At 47.0% G+C, this 24,966-nt stretch overlaps 1 protein-coding gene across 3 annotated transcripts in view; it reads left to right on the top strand.

Annotated features, from left to right (window-relative positions):
- LOC132822232 (plexin-A1-like) overlaps positions 1–24,966 on the top strand; it is a 541,551-nt gene that overhangs the window by 410,247 nt on the left and 106,338 nt on the right. For 2 of the 3 annotated variants that reach the window (XM_060835337.1, XM_060835338.1), the window contains exons 13-17: positions 8,974–9,125; positions 11,063–11,183; positions 13,197–13,336; positions 16,535–16,705; positions 24,667–24,760. In XM_060835337.1, coding sequence (XP_060691320.1) covers positions 8,974–9,125; positions 11,063–11,183; positions 13,197–13,336; positions 16,535–16,705; positions 24,667–24,760 — 678 coding nt within the window. The remainder of the gene's footprint in view (positions 1–8,973; positions 9,126–11,062; positions 11,184–13,196; positions 13,337–16,534; positions 16,706–24,666; positions 24,761–24,966) is intronic. The other variant, XM_060835340.1, reaches the window with a different exon arrangement.

The following is a 24,966-nucleotide window of genomic DNA, read 5'->3' on the forward strand; positions in this document are numbered from 1 at the left end:
GCCTCCTGAAGCTAATTGCAAATTCCTCTCTGGTTGTCCTTTGTGGAGGGGATCTGTTTTGCTGAGATTGGAGGGATATCTGTGAGATTTCATCGAATCCCTACAGTGCAGAAACAGGCCATTCAGCCCACTGTTTCCACACCAACCCTCTGAAGAACTTCTCACCTCCCTCCTCTATCGCCATACTTCCCTTAGCTAACCCACCTAGTTTGCAGATCCCTGCAATTTAGCATGGCTAATCCCACCGAACCTGCACATCTTGGGTCTGTCGGAGGAAACCACTGCACCCGAAGGGGTACCCACATAGACCTGGGGAGAATATGCAAACTCCTACAGACGGTCACCCAAGGGTGGGATCGAACCTGGGTCCCTGGCGCTGTGAGGCAGCAGTGCTATCCACTGAGCCATAACGTCTTTGGCAGGTTATCTTGCGTTTTGAGTTTTGCCTGAGCTCAAGGGAAGAGGAAGGTGTTGGCTCACCCTTGTCTGTATGCTCTAGCGATTCAAATAACTTCCTCCTATTATTTGTGGGGAGAACGTACAAACTCCACACAGACAGTGGTCCGAGGCTGGAATCGAACCCAGGTCCCTAGCACAGTGAGGCAGCAGTGCTAACCACTGAGTCACACTGCCGCTCCAGACAGCAGATATACAAGTGGAGAAGTCTTCCTGGGATGTGAAAGAGTGCAACAGGTCTAGGACTGAGGATTTTAGCCACAATGTTCAGACAGAGGAGCTGATGCGGCTCTGGGAGGTTTCGCTAAAATGATACAAGGCACTAATCGGGCCAATGCTGGAATACTGATCTTGCTGTCCATTGAGGCCATCCTGAAAAGCCTGATACTGACTATGGAGGGGCTGCCTTATGAGGACAGTTGAGCACTTCGGATCTGTACCCATTGGAATTTAGAGGAGAGAAGACCGTATTGAAACGTAAAATTCATGGGGAGCTTGACAGGGTAGATGTGGAAAGATTTGAGCGTGTGGCGCTGGAAAGGCACAGCCGTCAGGCAGCCTCCGAGGAGCAGGAGAATCGGAAGGGCTTATGCTCGAAATATCAATTCTCCTGCTCCTCGGCTGCTGCCTGACCTGCTGTGCTTTTCCAGCAACATACTTTCGACTCTGATCTCTGCAGCCCTCACTTCCTCCCAGATATGGAAAGGTTGTTTTCCCTTGTGGGAGAGTCAAGGACCAGGGTGGGCAATAGCTCAGAATAAGGGGTGGAACATTTCAGACAGAGTTGAGGAGGAATTTCTTCGGTCAGAGGGTTATGAATCGTGGAATTCTTTCCCACAAAGGCCTGTTGAGGTTGGGCCAATATTGAATTGAATATTGAATATCCTTTATTGTCACTTGTACTCCAGTATTGAAGTACAGTTCCTTTGTTGGTCAGAGTATTGAGTACAGGAGTTGGGAGGTCATGTTGTGGCTGTACAGGACATTGGTCAGGCCACTGTTGGAATATTGCATGCAATTCTGGTCTCCTTCCTATCGGAAAGATGTTGTGAAACTTGAAAGGGTTCAGAAAAGATTTACAAGGATGTTGCCAGGGTTGGAGGATTTGAGCTACGGGGAGAGGCTGAACAGGCTGGGGCTGTTTTCCCTGGAGCGTCGGAGGCTGAGGGGTGACCTCATAGAGATTTACAAAATTATGAGGGGCATGGATAAGGTAAATAGACAAAGTCTTCTCCCTGGCATGGGGGAGTCCAGAACTAGAGGGCATAGGTTTAGGGTGAGAGGGGAAAGATATAAAAGAGACCTAAGGGACAAGAGGGTGGTACGTGTATGGAATGAGCTGCCAGAAGAAGTGGTAGAGGCTGGTACAATTGCAACGTTTAAGAGGCATTTGGATGGGTATATGAACAGGAAAGATATGGGCCAAGTGCTGGCAGGTGGGACTAGTTTGGGTTGGGATATCTGGTCGGCGTGGACGGGTTGGACCAAAGGGTCTGTTTCCATGCTGTACATCTCTGTGACTCTACCAGGTGCACAGTGAAACGTTTTTACAATGGCTGCCTTTAACAGCGCCACCTTAGGTACAAGTCTTACTGAATTTAAAAAAGTAGCATTGTTATACAAAAGAGGATTAAAGGAAAGGCAGTAACGTAACCTTTTTTCTGAGAATAAGTTGGAAATGAGGCAGTTGATATATTCAGGGCTGAGATCGATAAATCAAAGTTAAAAATCACACAACACCAGGTTATAGTCCAGCAGGTTTAATTGGAAGCACACTAGCTTTTGGAGCGACGCTCCTTCACCAGGTGATTGTGGCCACTACCATTTGATGAAGGAGCATTGCTCCAAAAGCTAGTGCTTCCAATTACACCTGTTGGACTATACCCTAGTGTTGTGTGATTTTTAACTTTGTCCACCCCAGTCCAACACCGGCACCTCCAAATCATCGATAAATCAGTGAGGGAATCCTGGGTAGGGGTAAAAGGTAGGAAGGTTTGCCTGAGTTTCTGCATTTCCAGTGACACGGCCAGTATACAGCTCTCTCCCCTCTGTGACAGGCCGTTCTGCTTCCTACTGTGCGACTGTAGTCGTCTCCCTCTTCATCATGTTGGAACGAATTTCCACACTTGACTCTTGATATTGCCAATTTGTTCTTCAACAGATGCACAGTAAAGTGAGACTTAAGTGCATTCTATATATCCCACTTCTCCTGCAAATGGACTTTGGCTGGTCGAATTAGTACTTGGGTTTATTGGCTTCAGTCTCCTCTTGTTCATTCCTCGAGCCAGCATAGTTCCTGACTTGTAGGATACAGCTGTATGTCACATGAATACTTGGCGTTAAAAGCGATGTAAAATTACCTATAATTATACTATTATTGTTATTACGAGGCCGCTACAGCTACGCTCATCAGTCATAATATTTGTTTTGTCAAGCTACACCTGTCTTTCCATTATGAATAATTCTGTTTAATGAATCACGTTACCATGTATCTTCCTAACCATGACACTTCAAATAAACCAAAGCCATCTTGCCTGACAGGAAGAACAAGGCAGGATTGGTTACAGGAGGGGAAGTAAATCTACCCCGGGAACCCAGACCTGGCTTCGGACTTCACCGTGTCCAAGCTGATATCTGATCCCTGCCAGATGTAGCAGATGTCTGCAAATTGGATCACTGCTTGTAGATCGGAGAGGCTCCATCGCATACTTCAGTCTGAATCCCAGGCTAGTTACAGGATGAAGCTTGTCATCTGATTAACAGCTTTCTGCCTGAATTCTGATCCCTGCCATCTCTCAGGTTCAAACTCTCCATTCTTCTGTCTTATCCCTTTTTTTTTAATCACTTGATATCTTTCTCTCACAACCCTTCTCTCTCTCTTTCGCTATCTCTGTCTGTCTTTCTCTCTTTGTCTCTCCTTTCTCCAACCGTCTCTCTGTTTCCTTGTCTCTTTCTCTCAATATCTGTCCTTCTCTATTTTCCTCTCTATCTCTCCCTCTTTCTCTATCTCTTTCTGTTTTCTGTCTCTGTCTGTCTTTATCTGTTTCTCTCTCTACCCCTTTTTCCATCCCTGTCTCTCTTTCTCTCTCTGACTCTCCCTTTTTCTTTTTCTCTATCCCTGTCTGTTTTTGTCTTTCATTCTCTCTCTAATTCTCCATCTCTGTCTCTCCTTCTTTCTCTAACCCTCTGTCTGCTTTTGTGTGTGTCTCTCTCTCACTCTAATATGTATATATTTTTCCACTTCTGTCTCTCTTTCTGTTTCCGTCTCTCTTGCTTTATTGCTCTCTGCTTTTGTCTCTCTCTCTCACTCTATCACTCTCTTCCTCTTCCTCTGTCTCCCCTCTTTCTGTCTGTCTGTCTGTTTCTCTCTCTCTCCTTCCCACCCTCACACTTAATTTGTTGCTTACCCTATCATTTTCCTTCTTGGAAAGGCATCTTTAAAATTCCTTTGGACCAGAAACAATTTGTTCTTTTCACGGAATATGAGGCTGAGCCAACATTTATGGACCATCCCTAAATAGTCTGGAGAAGAATAACTTCTCATAGTGCTCTGCCCATGTGCTGCTTGTTGACCCACAATGCCCTCAGGGAGGGAATTCCTGGATTTTTGCCCCAGGGACGGTGAAGAAACGGTGATACATTTCCAAGTCAGGATGGTGAGTGGCTTGGAGGGGAACTTGCAAGGGGGTGGTGATCCCATATATCTGCTGCCCTTGCCCTTCTAGATGGAAGAGAGCAGGTCGTTTGGGGGAATGGGGCTAATGTGGACTACCCTTAGTCATCCCACCAAACCAAAACCTCTGCACCCTTCCCCCAAGCAGTTGGGAAACCTTGAACAGTTTAGAAGGATCCTGCACCAAGTAGCACACACAGTAAGATCCCATGAATTGCAGACGAGGTGACCAATTGGTGAGGAATGTATTTTAGCCGAGATATGTGGAGAAGGAAAATCGACACCAGGGCATAAATTAGGCCAGGTGATTGTATAAGCATCATCAAAGAGACACGGGCACAAATAGGTGGGATGGGTTTGGGGCAGGGGGAGGTGGGAGTGGGGACTGGAGGAGGTGTTATCTAAATGGAGGAGAGAGGGCCATAGGGAGGGAGTTCTCAGGTTTCAGACCGAGACATCCGAAGGCACTGCACAATTAGGAACACCAGGAACAGATGGTGGAGTAGGCTTTTCAGTCCTCATGCCTGCTCCATCGTTGAACTGGTTCATGGCTGGTCGTCTACCTCAACACCGCTTCACCACCTTACTCCCCTGCCCCTCCCACCCCCAGTATCGCCATGTCCCTCAGTTTCTTTACTCCCTATAAACCAGGCAATCTGTGTCTTCAATGTACCCAATATCGGGCTCTGTTTAACACCTCACCCAGAAAGGTGACTTAAGGGGCACTGTGAGCAATTAGTTCCAACCCACTCTGCTGGAATGACCTGAGTGATTAGAGAACTGGCTCTGTTCTGGGGCAGGTGTGGACAACCCAAGAAGGTGGATGGCAATGCCAACATTGGTGGGCATGGTCAGATTAGTCAGGCCTTGTCCAAATCATATTGTACTAAGCACACCGTAAAGGTGTGACTTGAGTGCATTAGAGGTCACATTGGAGACCTTTGGTCATGCAGCAGTGTGACTTTTTAATGAAGTGAGTGGTTAATCTTTGTAGGGTTTCAGACAAGTCAATGCAATTTGGAACACACTCCATTTCTTGTGTTACTAGCTGTCATTAGGTTAGTGTTCCTCCCGCTCCAACCAGATTCACGATGCTTGAAAGTGGAGTCGTAGGTGGACTGGGTGGTCAAGAAGGCGTTTGATATGCTTGTCTTTATGGATCAAGCATTGAGTATAGATGTTGGGGGGTAATGTTGTGGATGTACAGGACATTGGTAGGGCCAATAGTCAAGGTATTTTCCCCAGGGTAGGGGAGTACCTAGAGGGCATAGGTTTAAGGTGAGAGAGAGAAAAATCTTAAAGGAACCTAAGGAGCAAATATTTTATGCAGAGGGTGGTGCGTGTATGGAATGAGCTGCCAGAGGAAGTGGTGGAGGCTGGTACAATTACAACATTTCAAAGGCATCTGGATGGGTACATGGATAGGAAGGGTTTAGAGAGATATGCGCCAAGTGCTGGCAAATAGGACCAGATTAATTTAGGATATATGTTCGGCATGGACAGATTGGACCAAAGGATCTGTTTCTGTGTTGTACACCTAGATGACCTACATGCTTGATAATAAGTTAATGGATTTCCAAAATCCAATGACTCAGTAATGGCAGGAGGCTCAGCTGATTGTGTGGAGAGTGTGGTTTGATCAGTGTCTCTGGGGGTATCTCTCTGAGTGAGATTGCCATCTTCCTGCCCAACATATACCCTGTGATGGAGCTCCTTTCAAATTGCGCGAGGCAGGATGAGGTCATGTGTTTAATCTCACATGCAGCTGAATAATTTATCCTGAAAGTGCTCCGGTTTCCTCCCACAGTCCAAAGATGTGCAAGTTAGTGAATTGGCCATGCTAAATTGCCCGTAGTGTCAGGTGAAGGGGTAAATGTAGGGGAATGGGTCTGGGTGGGTTGCTGTTCGGAGGGTCGGTGTGGACTTGTTGGGCCGAAGGGCCTGTTTCCACACTGTAGGGAATATAATCTAATCTAATAAAAAAGCATCTCTTTGTTAATTCAAGGGAGAATCGAACACCAAAGTTCAGGAGCCATGTGGTGGGGGGAGTGGGAACATTTGGCAGGAAAGGGACAGAGTTAGTGGCATTCAGTCTGAACAGATGAGCTGAAATGGGAACCGGGAGACTTCTCCTTGTCTGGTTTTATCTTCCTTCGTTGAATCCAGTGAGGGGTGTTGTGAGGGAGAAGCTTTGATGGTGGTGGGCTGGCATTGAACCCTGGTGGCAAGGTGAGAGAACTCTCCATTTCCCTGCCTCCTGTTTATCCTGCATTCCCCTCTGCATCCTCCCGTAGGGCCTCAATTCTAGTCAAGGTTTTGGGGAGACGTCAGTCTCACTGCTGTTTGTTTTAAAAAAAATTGGAGGAAAGAATATGCAAGGTGTGTTGGTTTGTCCGTTCCTGATGAAGGGCTTTTGCCCGGAACATCAATTCTCCTGCTCCTCGGATGCTGCCTGACCTGCTGTGCATATCCAGCACCACTCTCTCGACTCTGATCTCCAGCACCTGCAGGCCTCACTTTCCCTGAGTGCAGTTAGTCCCAGGCCAGCTCGGCAGCTGGGAACCGCCAGTGAAAGAAAGTTTGGAATCTCCGCTCGGGATGCAGGCTTTCCAACCAGCCTGGCTGTGTGCTTGGATTGAAACTGCACTTCCTCCCATATTTCATCAGGCTGCCAGCCCATCTGCATATCAGCCGACTCCTGACACACTCCTTGCGCTGTGCAGTGTTCATTTTTACAACATGCAGGTGTCAGGTTTTAATTGTGCTTGGGAGAACATTATGGCTGGAGGGTTTTGAGATGTAAGGCCATCCAAATTGGACTGTAAAAGTACCTTAAGACCGTAAGTACGGAGCAGGGCACTTTATAAAACTCGAAACAATAAGGCACGCACAGAGAATTGGGGAGGGCGGGTGCAGACGCAGCTCTACTCTGCCTGTGTGAGGTGCTGGTCAGACTGCATTTGGAATAGGGTGAGCAGTTTTGGGCCTCATATCGAAGGAAGGACGTACTGGCATTGGAGGGGTTCCAGAGGAGGTTTATAAGAATGATCCCAGGGATGAAGGGCTTGTCATATAATTAGTGGTTGAGGACTCTGGATCTGTACTTGATGTAATTTAAAAGGATGAAGTTGGGGTGGGGGCGGTGATGGGAATCTGATTGAAACTTACAGAATATTGAGAGGCCTGGATAGATGGACATGGTGAAGATGCTTCCACAGTAGGAGAGACTCGGACCCATGGGCACAGCCTCAAAGTGAAGTGCTTTTAGAACTGAGATGTGGAGAGATTTCTTCAGCCAGACTATCTGTGTGGAGTTTGCACATTCTCCCCATGTCTGCGTGGGTTTCCTCCCACAGTCCAAAGATGTGCAGGTCAGGTGAATTGGACATGCTAAATTGCCCATAGTGTTAGGTGGATTAGTCAGGGGTAAATATAGGGGGATGGATTTATTTTTGGCAGGTCGGTGTGGACTTGTTGGGCTGAAGGGCCTGTTTCCACACTGTAGGTAATCTATTTATCTGTGGTTGAGGAATCTGTGGCAACTCATTGCTGCAGAAGGCTATGGAGGCCAAGTCAGTGAGTGTCTTTAAGGCAGAGATGGATAGATCCATGATGAGTAAAGGGATCAAAGGTTACAGAGCTAAAACAGGAGAATGGGATTAAGAAACATATCATCCATGATTGAATGGCAGCACAGACTCAATGGGCCAAATGGCTTAATTCTGCTCCATTATCTAATGGGATGTGCGTACACTTAATTTGATTCTTTATTAATCGGTGGGATATGAACGTCATTGACCAGGCAGCATTTATTGCTGTGATGATGCTGCCCCTTGGACAAGGTTATTTCATCCTTGTATTTTTTTTCTAGAGAGGTTGTAAAGGCAGAGGTGCCAACATGTCTGGGCAAGGGCTCACTTTAACAATGGCAGGGGAATGGGCAGTTCTCACAGGTCAGGTTTTTTTTCTCTAGTTTTAGTTTTAGCAGGCATTGAGAAGCTATTGGGAGTGGAGAAAGGTTCCAAGCTTCAGCAGATGGTTCCTGACCGGCTTTCTCCCTGAAATCTCTGTCTGGATGCTGTTCTCTCCTACCTCTGAGAACCTGTGTTTGAATTTACCTTTCGCCATGGGGTGTGTTTATGGGATATTACGGGAATCGGAGCAACTCCTTAGTCAGGTTGCTGTCTTGGGTCGGTTAAGTTTCCAAATAGTTAAGTTATTCTAAATTCTGGGTTTTTTTGTTCATGTTTCAGCTGTAGTGTTTAAGTAAATTCTGTTTTGTTGAAAGCCGAGTGGTTTCACCAGCTGCGTCACACCTGGAATCTCCACTTCACATCCATCTTTAAAATAAGAAAAAGTTAGGGTCTGGGCTACCTTCTTAAAATACTTAGAAGGGGTCTGGCCTGCTCCACAACATTACCTATCCCTAATCAATTGGGTCTGGAGTCATGCATAGTCCAGACAAGGATGGCAATTTCCTTTCCTAAAGGACATTAGTGAACCAGATGGGTTTTTCCAACAATCAATAATGTTTCACAGTCACCATTAGACTCTTAATTCCAGATATTTGTATTGAATTCAAATTCCCCTATCTGATGTGTGTGGGATTTGAATCCAGGTCTCCAGATGTTATCTGGGCCAACAGTCCAGCGATAATACCACTCGGCCATCACCTCCATCCCTGTGTTCCACTGTGCAAGGCTGAGTTCATGGTTGGTACAGGTCGGAACTGTCACTTTACACAGACAGAGAGTCAGGCATGCTGCAAAAGGCTGGTGCATCTGGGCAATCCATCAGTCTGCTCCCTGAGTTCGATCCTCAACTCTCTCTTTTTCTATTTCCAGCTGGTACCGGAGACTGGGCCCAAGGAAGGAGGAACCAGGTTGACGATTACTGGAGTGAACCTGGGCTTGACGTTCTCAGAGATCCGTTATGGGGTACATGTTGGACGGGTGAAGTGTATTCCCATTCCCGAGGAGTACATCAGCGCAGAGCAGTAAGTGTGGAAACCCGATCCCTCCAAGTCACGGTAAACGTAAAGGGGGGAATAGACCATTTGGCCTCTTCAGCTTGCACCTCCATTTTAAAGATCAAAAAGGACAAAAGAGAGAAGGACAGCACAGGAACAGACCCATTGGCCCTCCAACCTAAACTAAAAAACAAACCTTCTGGCCTGATTCGGTCCATATCCCTCTATTCCCTCCCTGTACACGTAACCAGATGCCTCTTCAATGTCATCAATGTCCCTTCTTTCCCCCACCTCATCTGGCAATGCGTTCCAGGCTCCTACCACTCTCTGTGTGAAAAGCATCCCTCACACATCTCCCTTAAGCTTTCCCCCTCTCACGTTGGGCCTGTGTCCCCCTTGTAATTGAAACTTCAACCCTGGAGAAAAAGCCTCAGATTATCCACCCTATCTATGCCTCTCATAGCTTTGTAGACCTCTATCAGGCCTCCTCTCAGCCGCCATCTTTCCAGTGAAAACAATCCTAGTCTGTTTAACCTTTCCTCACAGCTAATACCCTCTAGACCAGGCAACATCCTGTGAACCTTCTCTGCACTCTCTCCAAAGCTTCTGTGGCTAAATTGTTTATGGTCTCATCTCCACATTCACAAGTGCCCCTGATAATGTTTGACTCCTTTCTTCATCAAGAATCCTATTGACTTCTTCCTCCTAAGCATCCAGTGACCCCATTTGCTGCCCATCCCTGGTTGCTCATGGCAACCACATTGGCCATCCAATCCCGTGGTGTCTCGCTGATTTGTAAGTATTGAAGCCAGAGCCTGAGTGGCTGAAATGGGAACATTTCACTTTCCCAGCCCTACATACCTCAGCTTGTGGAGCTCATAATTCCCAAAGCCGACATTTGCAGGGAGGGGAATTGGGATAAAAAGGAAGTGCATACAACATTGGGAAGCTGCAAAACAGTCACTGGGAAACAAGTTTAAACCAGGAGTTTTTAAAAATTCATTCACGGCATGTGGACACCACTGGCTAGACCATCATTTATTACCAATCCCTAATTGCCCAGAAGGCAGTGGAGAGTTAGCCATATCACTGTAGGTCTGGAGTCACATGTAGGCTGGACCAGGTACAGATGGCAGATTCCTTCCTTCAAAACTATTAGTGGACAAGGTGACTTTTTCCAACAATAAGCACCTCTAACGGTTATCATTAGCGTTGTAATTGCACATTTTTATTGAATTCAAATTCCATCATGTGATTTGATGGAGGCAATGGCCTAGTGGAATTATTGTTTGACATTAATCCAGAGACTTAAGCAATGTTCCAGAATCTGGGTTCGAATCCCATCACAGCAGAAGGTGGAATTTGAATTCAACTTAAACATCTAGAGTTAAGATGGTGACTGGGAATCTATTGTCAATTGTTGGAAAAACCCATCTGGTTCACTAACGTCCTTTAGGGAAGGAAACTGCCATCCTTACCTGATCTGGCCCACATGTGACTCCAGACCCACAGCAATTGTGGATTGGCCTTGCTAAATTGTGCATAGTGCCCAGGGATGTGCAGGCTAGGTGGATCAGCCATGGGTAAATGCAGGGCTACAGGGATCGGGGAGGGAGATGGTGTTTGGAGGATGATGTGGACTCGATGGGTAGAATGGCCTGCTACCACACTGGAGGGATTCTATTGTATGATTGAATATGGTTGACTCTTCATTACCCTCTGGGCAATTAGGGATGGGCAATAAATGTTAGTTTAGGCGGCAACGTCCTCATCCTGTGAATGAATAAAAAACAATGAACTCAGAATGTTACCTGGGTCTCTGGACTAACAGCCTAATGACAGTACCACAAGGCTATCACCTTCCCATCGAGTGAAGGGGTTAGAGGGGCTGGGCAGGATTTGATATTTGGATGTGGTGCTGTGCTGGAAGTGAATAACGGAGGCTGACGAACTGTGCTCCACAGGATTGTGTGTGATATGGAGCCAGCCGTGCCTCAGACAGCGAAGAAAGGATTTGTGGAGGTTTGCGTTGTGGACTGCAATGACGAGTATCGGGCAATCTCATCAGAACCTTTCACTTTTGTGGTAAGAGCTCCCAGAGAGGGACTGGGACCACATCTTTGTATACCCTTCCCATTGACGATGTCACTGAGGGTCGTACCTTCTCATTCCCGCTCTCACCACCTCGCTGTCTCTCGCATGAATGCGCTGTTTTGCTTGTCCTCTCTACTCATGTTCTGCCTCTCACTGTCACTCTGGGGATGGGGTTTGCAGAGTACTGTGGGACTTAACTTATTGCGGCTGAAAGACCTGAGATGTACAGCTAAAGCTGTGCAAGGCTCTGGTCAGACCGCATTTGGAAGATTGGTGAGCAGTTCTGGGCCTCGTATCGAAGGAGGGATGCACTGGAGTTGGAGGGGGAGGTTTACAAGAAACAGGGATGAAAGGCATGTCATATGAGGAGTGGTTGAGGACCCTGGGTCTGTAGTCGATGGAGTTTAGAAGATTGAAGGGGAATCTGATTGACACTTACTGACAGTCCTGGGTAATGGATACGGAGAAAATGTTTGCCAGGTCCCAAGGGCACAGCCTCAAGGTGAAGGGATGATCCTTTAGGACTGAGATGAGGATGAATTTCTTCAGAGAGAGGTTACTGAATCTGTGGGAACTCATTGCTGCAAAGGGCTGTGGAGGCCAAGTCACTGAGTGCCTTTAAGGCAGAGATAGATAGGTTCTTGATTAATGAGAGGATTAAGGGTTACAGGGAAACAGCAGGAGAATGGGGTCGACAAACAAGTCAGAAATGGTTGAATGGTGGAGCATACTCGATGGGCCAAATAGCCTAATTCTGCTCCTCCATCGTATGGTCTTGTGGGCAGCCCACTCAGCATTCCAGTGGTATAGTGCAGGGAGCAGTGCTAATTGCTTTAAGGTGGAATGTCTCTACCTGGAGTGCGGGGGGTGGGGGTGAAGGCCAGTCACAGAGAGCTACCGAGTGATTGGACGGCCAACAGCTCAGCAGTGCCTGTGGGTAGCAGTGGCCATGTCCGGGACTGCGGGCTGTCACATCGCACGGCGTGAGAACAGGGTGAGTGGTCTTGGATAAGGAAGGGGAGGTACGGACTGGCTTACAGAATCTGAGGCTGCGGCTCGGTGGCGATTAATTTATTGGGGTTGGGGGGGAGAACGTGTTGATGCAGAAGAGTGTTGACTTCTGATAGGCCAAGAGGAGACGAAAGGGGACTAAACCCCAGCCCTCCCTTGGCGGACACCCAATCTACCCTCCCCATTGGTGCCCCAGCTTAAGGGGTTGAACCTTCCTGCAGGGCATGACCCTTCCCCCACCGGGGGTACAATATCAGTACTGATGGGATTACCTCAATAATTGTCCCTTGAGGGTCTTGTTAGTTCAAAGGGCGAGTGGGTGACCCCTGGGTGCAGGCAGCTCTCTCTCACTCTGCCTTTCTCACTCTGCCTCTCTGCCCATGCTCTATCTCTGTCTCTCTCTCACACACTCTCTTCTCTTTCTCTCCCTGTCTCGCCTCTCTCTCTGCCCCCTCTCTCTGACCACCGCTCCCCCTCTGTGTCTCACACACACTCTCCTTCCTTTTTCCCTTCTCTTTCTCTTCTTCTCCCTTCCCCTCTCTGATGCTTTCTCTTCCAACTTCCCCCCCTTCTCTCCCTCACACTCACTGTTTCTCCCCTCTGTCTCTCACACAGACGGTCTCTCCTTTCTCTCTCCCCTGTCGCCCCTCTCTCCCTTCTCTCTGTCTCTCTCTCTTGTCCTCTCTCACATGCACAAAAGCACTCTCCCTCTTTCCCTTCTCTCTCTTTCTCACACACACTGTTTCTCCCCTCTGTCTCTCACACATATGGTCTCTCGCCCTTCTCTCTTTCTCCCCCCCGCTCTTCCTCCCTCTCTCTGTCTGTTTCTCTCTCTCTCCTTCTGCCTCTCCTCTCTCCCACATCTCCCTCTCAGATTCTGCCTGTTTTTCTTGCCCACCTTCTCTCTGACTCTCTCTCGCTGTCTGTCACTCTCCAGACACTGCGCCGTTGTGATAGTAAGATAAATGCTTTCCTTTTCCTTCCCTTCCCAAGACTCCGAGATTTAACAGGGTGATCCCGTCCCAGGGACCTGTGTCTGGAGGCAGTCAGGTGACGATCGTGGGGGTACACCTGGATGCAGGAAGTTCAGTGAAAGCTTACGTTGGAGACAATGCCATCTGTCAATTCAAAAGGTAAAATCAGATTACGCAAATATCCTTATTTTCAGTGCAGGAAATGTGTTGCTGGTTAAAGCACAGCAGGTTAGGCAGCATCCAAGGAACAGGAAATTCGACGTTTCGGGCCAGAGCCCTTCATTATTTTCAGGGCAGCCTTGGTCATAGAATCCTACAGCACAGTGACAGGCCTTTGACCCATACTGGTCCATGCTGACAATAATGTCCATCTACGCTAACCCCATTTCCCTGCACTTGGCCCACATCCTTCTAATCCTTTCCTATCCATGTATTTGAGGAAAAAGTGAGGTCTGCAGATGCTGGAGATCAGAGCTGAAAATGTGTTGCTGGTTAAAGCGCAGCAGGTCAGGCAGCATCCAAGGAACAGGAAATTCGACGTTTCGGGCATAAGCCTGATGAAGGGCTTATGCCCGAAACGTCGAATTTCCTGTTCCTTGAATGCAGCCTGACCTGCTGCACTTTAACCAGCAACACATTTTCAGCAGTATCCATGTATTTGTCCAAATGTTGTTAATGTACCCGCCTCAATCACTTCCACCAGCAGCTCATTCTGAAAGCATCCCACCCTCTGTGAAAAGATGATGCCCCTCAGATTCCCTTTTATTCTTTCCCCTCTAACCATAAACTGATGCCCTCTAGTCCTTGATTTCCCCAAACCTGGGAATGGGACTGTGTGCATTCACCCTATCCATGCCTCTCATGATCTTATACACCTCTATAACATCCTCCCTCAGTCTCCCATGCTCAAAAGAAAAAAAGTTCTAGCTTGTCCAACCTCTCCCTATAACTCAGACCCTTGAGTCCAGGCAGCATCCTTGTAAATGTCTTCTGTATTCTTTCCAGTTTAACAACATCCTTCTCTAGCAAGGTGACCTAAACTGAACACAATACAGAGGAAGCTCGATTATCTGGCATTCAATTATCCGAATATCAGATTATCCGGTAAGATCGCAAGGTCCTGATGCTAGGCTCAACCATGTTATCCAGCATTCGATTATCCAGAATTTGATTAACTGAACGAAATGCTCCCCCCCAATGTTTCTCTGTACTCCCAATTGTGGCCTCATCATCCTATACAACTGCACCATAATTTCCTAACTTTCTCTACTCAATGCCCTGACTGATGAAGGTCACTTCCAAAGAGGTCGGTTTTGTCTAACTTGGCATCTTTTACCATCCCACATAATTGCTGAAAATGTGTTGCTGGTTAAAGCACAGCAGGTTAGGCAGCATCCAAGGAACAGGAAATTTGACGTTTCGAGCCAGAGCCCTTCATCAGGAAACTTCATTCCTGATGAAGGGCTCTGGCCCGAAACGTCGAATTTCCTGCTCCTTGGATGCTGCAAACCTGCTGCACTTTAATCAGCAACACATTTTCAGCTCTGATCTCCAGCATCTGCAGACCTCACTTTTTACTCATCCCCCATAATTATCGAGCTTCCCAGTGAATGTTCTGCTGAAGATTGTGTAATTTTTACCGTTTATTGTTGGGGTGTGAGTATCGAGGGCAAGAATAGCGCTGAGGATCTACCAAGGACTCTGCCAGCTCCCTAGCCCATAATTGCCCTCAAGCAGGTTATGGTGAAGTCGTTCCACATCAGAGGACAGTTAAGAGTCATTCCCTTTGCTGTTAGTCTGGAGTTACTTGTAGACCAGACTGGATAAGGAAGGCAGATTCCCTCATGAGAGGGTACTGCTGAATTAGATGAGCTTTTTTATAACAATCCAGTATTTACACGATTATGAATGAGGTTAATGGGCTAAATTTTGAGCAGTGATTATAAGAATGAGCTCTGTTTTCTCTGGAATTTAGAAGGTTAAGGGGTGACCTGACTGAAGTCTTCAAAATATTAACAGAAAAAGACAGAGTTGATAAAGATGAAGTATTTCTACTGATTGGCGATGCAGAAACTAGGGACATCGTCTGAAAATTCGGGCCAGACTGTTCAAGAGAGATGTTAGGAAGCACTTCAACACACAAAAGATGATAAAATAATTTCCCAGAGGCTGGTATCCCTGTCACCAAGGCTCCGTTTATTTGTACGCTAACAGTCATAGAGTCATATAGCATGGAAACAAACCCCTTGGCCCAACCAGTCCATGCTAATCATCATCCCAAACTAGATTAATCCCACCTGGTTTTCTGTTTAGTACTGCCCCATTCAGAATCAGCCACCACGGGTGTTTTTTTTCTTTAAGTATCTCTAACCCTCCTCTTTTTACTTAATCTCCTGTTTATATTTTTTTTCTTTTATTTTCCCCCACACTACCGCCTAACTGTGGTAGTGCTTATTTTTCCCCAGCACCCATGGTGTGACCACAGAGCTATCTGTCAGCCAGGGCTCCCTGATTGGACCAGGTTAACACCCCCAATCAGGGAACTCCACATTCTATGAGGCCCACCTGGCTGATCTCATTCCCACCTCTATGGATGGTAGGTGTTCGGAACTCTCTTCCACAAACAGCAGTGGATGCTGGATCAGTTGTAAATCTGAATCTAAAACAAAGGTGTTAGGGGATGTGGGCCAAGGACAGGTATATGGAGTTAAGCCACAGCTATGGTCTCACTGAATGTCGGAACAGGCTTGAGGGGCTGAATGGCCTACTCCTGTTCCTAGGAGACCAGCAGTTTATTCTAGGTTTAACATGAATCAGAATCTAAATTCCTCCATCTGCCTGGTGGGACTGGAGACAGTGTCCCTAAAGCATTAGGCTGAGCATCTGGAATGCTGTACCTTTATTCTACGAGATTGTTCGTGAGACATGACAAGCAAGATGAGCATTTGTTGCTGGTCCCTAATTGCCCTTGAACCGAATGGCCTATGAGACTATCTCAGAGGGTAGTTATAAGTCCACCACATCACTTGGACTGGAGTCACATGTAGGTGAGAGCAGATCCAGAGAGCAGACTTCCCAAAGGATGGTAAATTTTTACAAGTGTTTATTTGGTCACCGTTAGACTAGCTTTCAATTCCAGATTTTATTGAATTCACATTTCACCATCTGCCATGGTGGGATTCTCACTCGTGTTCTCAGAATGAGTTAAGAGCTCTGGAATATCCATCCAGTGACATTACATCTCCCACCAGCCTCCCTTTGGGTTATGTGTTCCTGTGCCCCGCCCTTATACTCACTCTGCTCCTGTCACGTTGCACCCGTAGTTGACACTGTTCCTTCCCTCTCCCCTGACTTCAGGAGAACCTCCGGGGAGATTGTCTGTATCACAGCTGCATCGGCAAAGGGAACAGGCCCAGCCTCCATCAGAGTCCACATCAACAGAGCTGAGCTGTTAAACCCCAACGTACAGTATAACTACACGGAGGATCCCACCATCTCCAAGATTGAGCCCGAATGGACCATTTCCAGGTCAGTGTTTCTTAACGCTCAGATGATTGTTCTGACCGGATCGCTTCACTCTCCGTCTCTGCACATATTTGCCACAATATCATTCCAAATTCATGGAAACACGGAAACATTAAAAAAAAGCAGGAGTGGGCTATTCGGCCCATCAACCCTGTTGCACCATTCAACACATCATGGCTGATTATCCAACTCAGTCCCCCTGGTTCCTGCTTCCCCCCCATATCCTTTTGATCCCTTTAGCTCCAAGTGTTGTATCCAACTCCTTCTTGGAACAGCACAATGTTTTGGACTCAACTGCTTCCTGTGGTAGAGAATTCACTCTCTGGGTGAAGATATCTCCTCTCTGTGGTTTACCCTGTTTCCTCAGATGGTGACTCCTGGTCCTAGACTCCCCCACCTTCGGGAACATGCATTCATCAAACCTGAGGGAGTGGCATTTAACAGAGGAAATTGGAAGAAACAGTTTCAACCAGTAACAAAATGGGTAGCCAGAGGATGATTGCTATAGAATCCCTACAGTGCAGAAAGAGGCTGTTCGGCCCATTGAGTCTGCACTAACCGTCCAAAGAACATACCACCCAAACCCAACCTTCTATTCTATCTCTACAGCCCTCCATTCCCCATGGCTAACCCATCTAGCCTGCACATCCCTAAACACTGTGGGGCAATTTAGCACGGCCAAACCACCCTAACCTGCGCACTATGGGCAGTTTCCCATGGATAATTCACCTAACCTGCACAACTTTTGGACTGTAGGAGGAAACCGGAGCACCCGGAGGAAACGCACACAGACACGGGGAGAATGTGCAAACTTCACACAAACAGTCGCCCGAGGCCGGAATTATACCCAGTCCCTCGCGCTGTGAGGCAGCAGTGCTAACCACTGAGCTGCCGTACTGCCCATCAATGAGGGGATGTGATAGTATTGATACCCAGGAAGTTGTTACTGTGGAGTCTTGCAGCAGAGGAGGCTGTTCAATGAAGCAGTCTCAGTATCAGTTCTTCCAAAAAACAAACCAGTTCATCTCCCTCCCAATAATCCGTCTTTCCTAATATTCCTGCAACTTGGTGTTTTACCACCCCCATTAGGATGTGCTCTGAATTGCTTCGTTACCATAGAATGGACGAATGTTCAATAGATGCTGGATACGTCCGTGTGAAATTTACAGGGCGAGGGTATAAGAGCAGGATTGGCCATGTGACCCATTAGGAAATGCCCTTTCAAAGGGCCAGCACACAGATGATGGGTAGAAAAGCCTCCTTGGATGCACTGGCATCATTCCCTGGCACTGAATCACTCATCATCGCCAAGTCCACTCAATGAGCTCTTAAGGTTTTTTGTGTCTCGTCTGAAATATATTTTTATCGATCTTCAATGCGATGTAGGCAAGACCAACATTTTTGTGTCCAAATTACCCTTTGAAGGTGGGGCTGTTGTGGCACAGTGATAGCGTCCCTGGCTCTGAGCCAGGATACCCAGGTTAAAGTCCCACCTACTTACAAATTGTGTGAGAACACCATTGAGCAGGTTGATATTGAAACTGTGTGGAGTGTGGCGGTGAGCTGCCTCCTTGTAATGCTGCTGCTAACAGCCACAGTCCCCAGGACTTTGACCCAGCAACACTGACCGGACGGCGATTTAACTTCAAGTCAGGACGGTGCATGCCTTCTGAGGGGAACTTTCAGGTGACGTTGTTCCCGTGCCACGGCTCCTATGGCCTTTGAAGGTGGGCGAGGTCATGGGTTTGGAAGGTTTTACCAAAGAGTGGGTCTTGTGGACGGCGTGCTCTGCTGTGATCTGCACATCACTGGTAAAGTGAGCGAATATTGAAGGTGATGGATGTGGTGCCAGTCAAAATGGCTGCTTTATAGAATTGTAGAATTTTACAGTACAGAAGGAGGCCATTCAACCCATCATGCCTGTACTGGCTCCTGAAAGAGCTACTCAACTCGCCTCACTCTACAGCCCTGTCTCCATAGCCTTCTAACTTAATTCCTTTTGAATATTTCCAGCTCTCTATCAAAACTTCATGTGGAATCCCATTCTCCCAGGCAGCACATTCCAAATCCTAACAACTCTCTGAGTAAAGAATTTTCTTAGCTCTCTTGGTGACAATCTTGAAATTGTGACCCCCCCAGTTACTGACATACCAATTAGTGGAAACAAAATATCCTCTTTACCCTGTCTAAAAGGTTCATAGTTTTGAGCACCACAATAATGTCACCTCTTGATCTTCTCTACTCAAAGAAAATACCCTCAATTTCTCTAATCGATCCTTATATTTAAAATTCCTCATTCCTGGTATCATTCTGGTAAATCTCCTTGGAATCATAGAATCCCCCAGTATGGAAACAGGCCCTTCGGCCCAACAAGGTCACACCAACTCTCTGAAGAGTAGCCCACCCAGACCCATTCCCCTACATTTAACCCCTGACTGAACACTGTGGACAATGTAGCATGGCCAGCTCACCTAACCTGCACATCTTTTGGCCTGTGGGAGGAAACCGGAGCACCCGTTGGGAACCCTACGCGGGCACAGGGAGAATTTGCAAACTCCACTCAGATGGTCATCAGAAGCTGGAAACAAACCCAGGTCCCTCATGCCATGAAGCAGCTGTATTAACCACTGAGCCCTGTGCCACCCCAGAGCTTTAATAATCTCGCGTAAATAAAGTGCCCAGAACCAAACACGATGCTCCAATTGTGGTCTGACCAATGATTTGTAGAGGTGTAGCATCACTTCCCTGCTTTTATATTCCGTGTCTCTATTTACTAATCCAAGGATCCTACAAGCCTACTTAACAACTGTTTCAACTTGCCTAGTCACCTTCAGACAATTGTGTTTGTGAACCGTGAGGTCCCTCTACTCCTGTACCCCCCTCAAAGTTTTACTATTGGGCCTGTATCACTTCTCCACGTTTCCTCACATTTCTCTGCATTGAAATTTATCTGCTAGGTGTCTGTCCATTTGGCCAACTCGTCAGTGTCCCTCTGAATATGCTCAGCATCATCCTCACAATTCGCTATTCTTCCTCATTTAGTATCACCTGCAAATTTAGAGATTTTACCCTCAACACGCATCTCCAAATTGTTTGTATAAGTCGGAAAAAGCAAGGGTCCCAACACCACTTTCATCGTCAGTCTGAGAAATGCCCATCTATACCTAGCCTCTGCTTCTGATCCTTGACCCAGCTTCTAATCCATGCCGCCAAGGATCCCTCAATCCCAAGCGTTCCTAATTTGCTAACCAACCTGCCAATATATCAAGTGCTTTCTGAAAGTCCAAATATGCAATTCACAGCACTACTGTCATCCACTATCTGTGTCACCTCACCAAAGAACTCAATTTAATTTGTCAGAGATGACCTGCCCTTGACAAAGCCATGTTGACTGTCAAGCATGAACTTATTTTTCTTTAAGTTTATATTTACCTTATCCTGTATTATGGCCTCTGTCAGTTTTCCTACAACTGACATCTAGCTGACAGTTTCCTGTGTTACCCTTTGCCCCTTTCTGAAACGGTGTCACATTTGTAATCCTCCAGTCAGCTCAGGACTGGTCCTGTGTTCAGAGAGACCCGGAAAATTTTTCGACAAAAACCCTACACAGTTTTGAGCTCCTTGGAGCTGCACTCATTCAGGCAAGTGGAGCGCCACAGATGGTCTCACCTCTGACCTTCTCTCATAGCAGCAGTATGTATCTGGCTGATCCAGGTCAATGGTAAGCCCCTAGGAAGTTGACAGAGATGAATTCATTCATGATTAAGCCATTGACTGGGTGGTCATCAGTGTGCTGACTCAGGGTCAGGGGTGTTGGAGATTAGTTCAAACTGAGGAGGGCTCTCTTAACCAGATACTCCATTCTAATTGAGTGGGTGAACCTCAAAAGTGAAAGATGGGAAAGGAACAGTCTAATCTGTTTTGGATCTGACATCTTAACCCATGGACCTTTCAGTAGGAAGGGGTCAGGAAAGTGGTTACTCAGAGAGCGATGGGTGTGTGGAATGCACTGCCAGCAGTGGCAGTAGAGTCAGATACATGAGGCATATTTAAGTGACTCTCGGATAGGCATGTGTGTGGTAGTAAAGTGAAGGGTATATAGGTTAGTTTGATCATAGAGTGGGACAATAGGTCAACACAACATCAAGGGCTGAAAGGCCTGTACTGTACTGTATTCTACGATTGATATATCTGTCTCTTACCAAGAATTGGGGGAGCAAGTCGCAGAGAGAGAGCAAGGCAGTGAGACAAATTATGGCAACCCTTGCACTGCCTTTGTCTGATGCCATCTAACTTCAGCAGCTGGGGTTAAGGAAGGTAGGAACAGTGGGGAGACAATCTCATCTCCTCAGGCCTTTGCTGTCAATGTCGAGTTCGATCACAGCTGAAGTACACTTAAACCCCATCTCCACGCGTTGCTTCTGTCTCCCTTTAGCCCCTCATGAACAACAATGTCTTGCTTGCTGTTTTGACCTTTTCGATTGATATCCATCTCATCAGAATTTCAGAGCGAGGGTTCCACATCTCTGTTCATCTGTGTGGTTTAATCACATGCTTGTGACTGGCAGAACTTGTATCAGAGCATCATCACACATTCCTCTGTGGATAATTTTCTGCTTTGTAAATTCATCAGTCAATTGGAGGATTCTGGTCCAAGTAAGCGTAATCCCAAAATGAGAACCGGTTCATTCAGCTGTGACATGCCTTAAATAACCTCTCAGCATCTGCCCTGTCAAATCCCTGAAGAGTCCTATATTTCAATAACTCCCCCCATTCTTCTAAACTCCAATGAGTACAACTCCAAGATCAATGACTGGGGGGATACCAAAAGAACTGTGGATGTTGGGAATCTGAAACAAAACCAGAGATTGCTGGAAAATCTCTGGCAGCATCTGTGGAGAGAAATCAGAGTTAATGTTTCCGGTCTGGTGACCCTCCCTTCTGCAGAACCTGAGACCTGAAGAAGGATCACTGCACCCAAATGTTAACTCTGCCTCTTCTCACCACAGATCCTGCCAGACCTGCTGAGTTTCTCCAGCCTTTTCTGTTTTTGTGTCAAATGACCAGGGGCATAGATTTAGAATGAGGGGCAGGAGGTTTAGAGGGGATGTGGGGGAAAAATAATTCACCCAGAGGGTGGTGGGAATCTGGAACTCACTCCCTGGAAGGGTGGGGGAGGGAAAAACCTTCAAAATATTGAAGAAGGGTGGGGCAGTCCAGAACTAGAGGGCACAGGTATAGGGTGTGGGGGGAAAGATATCAAAAGGACCTAAGGGGCAACATTTTCACGCAGCAGGTGGTGCGTGTATGGAATGAGCTGCCAGAAGAAGTGGTGGAGGCTGGTACAATGACAACGTTTAAAAGGCATCTGTGTGGGTACATGAATAGGTAAGGTTCAGAGGGATATGGGCTGGGTGCTGGCAAATGGGTCTCGATTAGTTTAGGATATCTGATCAGCATGGACGAGTTGGCCTGAAGGGTCTGCTTCCATGCTGTATATCTCTATGACTCTACAAGCATTTAGGTGTGCACTTGTGATGCCAAACCACATAAGGCTATGGGTCAGGTTTTGGAAAATGGGATTGGAACAGTGAGGTGGATGTTTTTGACCAGCACAGATATGATGGGCCAAAGGGCCTTTTTCCATGATGTAGACCTCGACTTTGACCCACTCAATCTCTCCTCATAAGACAGCCCCTCCACACCCAGGACTGACCATCTCTGGACTGCCTCCAGTGCCAGATTCTCTTTCCATGGATAAGGGACCAAGTATTTCAGGTGTGGTCTGACTAGTGCCTCATGTAGTTGTAGCAAGACCTCCTTATGTTTATACTCCATTCCCTTTGGAATAAAGACCGGCATTCCATTTGTCTTCCGATTGATTGAATCGGGTGGGTGCACATGGTTGAGGAAGCTGAAATGGTCTCCTCCTGCTCCCATGACTGACCATCAGCGTGCACAGGGACATTGCAGTCTGTCTGTTGTCCGTGGACAGTGGCTTTCTTCATAACCAAGCGGGCAATTATCCGGGATGGCATTCTCACGCAAGGTTAAGCTGCCAGACCACCCCAGGCAGAGTCCTGAGTTTCGGCGCTGTCACGTTGTGTTAACTTGAGAAGAGGAAGCTGTCAGTGGAATTGGGGAATTATTCATGGTTTAATGATACACTCTGAGAATCCCTGCACAAAAGAGCAAAGTGAATGTCGTTTTTTGTTAACTGCCTTTTGCACTCGTATTGTGCATTATTAATTTGTTTTGCTTATATCCAGCTGAGTAGGATAGATTGCGTGTTTTTAAAGATTAAGTGCCCCATTTTCTGAAAAGTCTGCAGTTTTGAAGTTCTTTTTTTCCATTCTTGAGCTGTATCACTGGCTGGGCCCAGCATTTACTGCCTGTCCTTAATTGCCCCTTGAGAAGGTGGTGGTGAGCTGCCTTCCTGAACCGCTGCAGTCCAATGTCATCTGAGTACATCCACAGGACTCAGACAGCTGGAGACCGTAAGGACTGCAGATATCGGAAGTCAGAGTGGATAGATGTCAAGCGGGAAGAGCACAACAAGTCAGACAGCATCTGAGGGGCAGGAAAGTCAATGTTTCGGGCTAAAAGGACGAAGGGTTTTGGCCCAAAGGGTTGACTTTCCTGTTCCTCGGTCACAGCGCTGCTGGGATCGATTTGCAGGATTTTGATTCAGTGACAATGAAGTGAACTGTGATATATTTCCAAGTCAGGATGGTGAGTGACTTGGAGGGGAACCTGAAGGTGTTCGCATGTATCTGCTGCCCTTGTCCTTCCAGATAGGAGAAGATCACTGTTTAGAAAGGTGCAGTCTGAGGAGCTCTGGTGAATCCCTACAGTGCATTGTCTCGATGTTACCCCTGTGTGTCAGTGGTGAAGGGAACAAATGTTGAAAGTGGTGTCTGGGGTGCAAACAATTGAGCTGCTTTGTCCTAGATGGTGTTGAGCTTCTTGAGTGTTGTTGGAGCTGCATCCATCCAGGCAAGTGGGGAGTATTCCATCACACTCCTGACAAGCTTTGGGGAGTCAGGAGATGAGTTATTTGATGCAGGATTCCTAGCCTCTGGCCTACTCTTGTATTGATATGGCTAGTCAAGTTCCATTTCGGATGTGTTATCACATACCACTGAACAGTTTTTACTCCTCCTCACTGAATCGTCCTTTTCACTGATAATCCCCCATCAATTAAATCACCCGTGTTTCCATAATTAATCAAACTGCTTGCAATGCCCAGCACAGGGCAGAATTCCTTCCCTTCACAGGGGCGGCACAGTGCCTCAGTGGTTAGCATTGCTGCCTCACAGCACCTGGATTCGATTCCCGCCTGTCTGTATGGAGTTTGCACATTCTCCCCGTGTCTGCGTGGGTTTCCTCCGGGTGGTCCGGTTTCCTCCCACAGTCCAAAGATGTGCAGGTCCGGTGAATTGGCCATGCTAAGTTGCCGGTAAAGTTAGGTGCATTAATTAAGGGGAATAGGTCTGGGTGGGTTACTCTTCGGAGGATCAGTATGGACTAATTGGGCCGAAGGGCCTGTTTCCAAACTGTAGGAAATCTAATCATCTAATCATCAAAATACCTCAGGTGACAAATTTGGTTTTGTCTACCATTGGAATTCCCTCACCTCTGACAGTGTAATGCGTCCTGCAGCTTGGAGCTGGACATGGATAGATGACTGGAGTGGAACTTGACCCCATGAGCTGACAGTGCTCCAGTGGGTGTGACAATAATGGCCTGTAATGTGAGATACTGGAGGGTCACCAGGACTGGAGGAAATGCCATACCATTAGTCCGGAAATGGGGCATAATCGTGTGGGAATGATAGGGAGATGGAGCCCTCCAGGAGTGGGAATGCTGAATTAATTTCTCACCCGCATGCTAATTTTTCCCCTATTGTTCTCTCACTCTCTGTGCTCTTCTCTCTGCCTCTGGGCTCCTGTGTCGTTACAAAGTGGGGGGACGCCACTCATTGTGACTGGAACCAACCTCGTCACCATACAAGAGCCAAAGATTCGGGCCAAATATGGCAGCGTGCAGTCCGCAAATGTGAGTATCTCAATGTTCAATCTTTAACCACATGCAGTTCCTGAACCTTGATATGCAGATGGAGGTTTGAGCAATAGAGTCCCAGGTAGACAAGGTTGTGAAGATGGGGTTTGGTAATTTTGCTTTTATTGGTCAATGCACTGAGAATAAGAGTCGGGAGGTCATGTTTTGGCTGCACAGGACATTGTTTAGGCCACAATTGGAAT

Source organism: Hemiscyllium ocellatum, chromosome 14, assembly GCF_020745735.1.
Source record: "Hemiscyllium ocellatum isolate sHemOce1 chromosome 14, sHemOce1.pat.X.cur, whole genome shotgun sequence".
In the NCBI taxonomy this organism is placed as follows: domain Eukaryota; kingdom Metazoa; phylum Chordata; class Chondrichthyes; order Orectolobiformes; family Hemiscylliidae; genus Hemiscyllium; species Hemiscyllium ocellatum.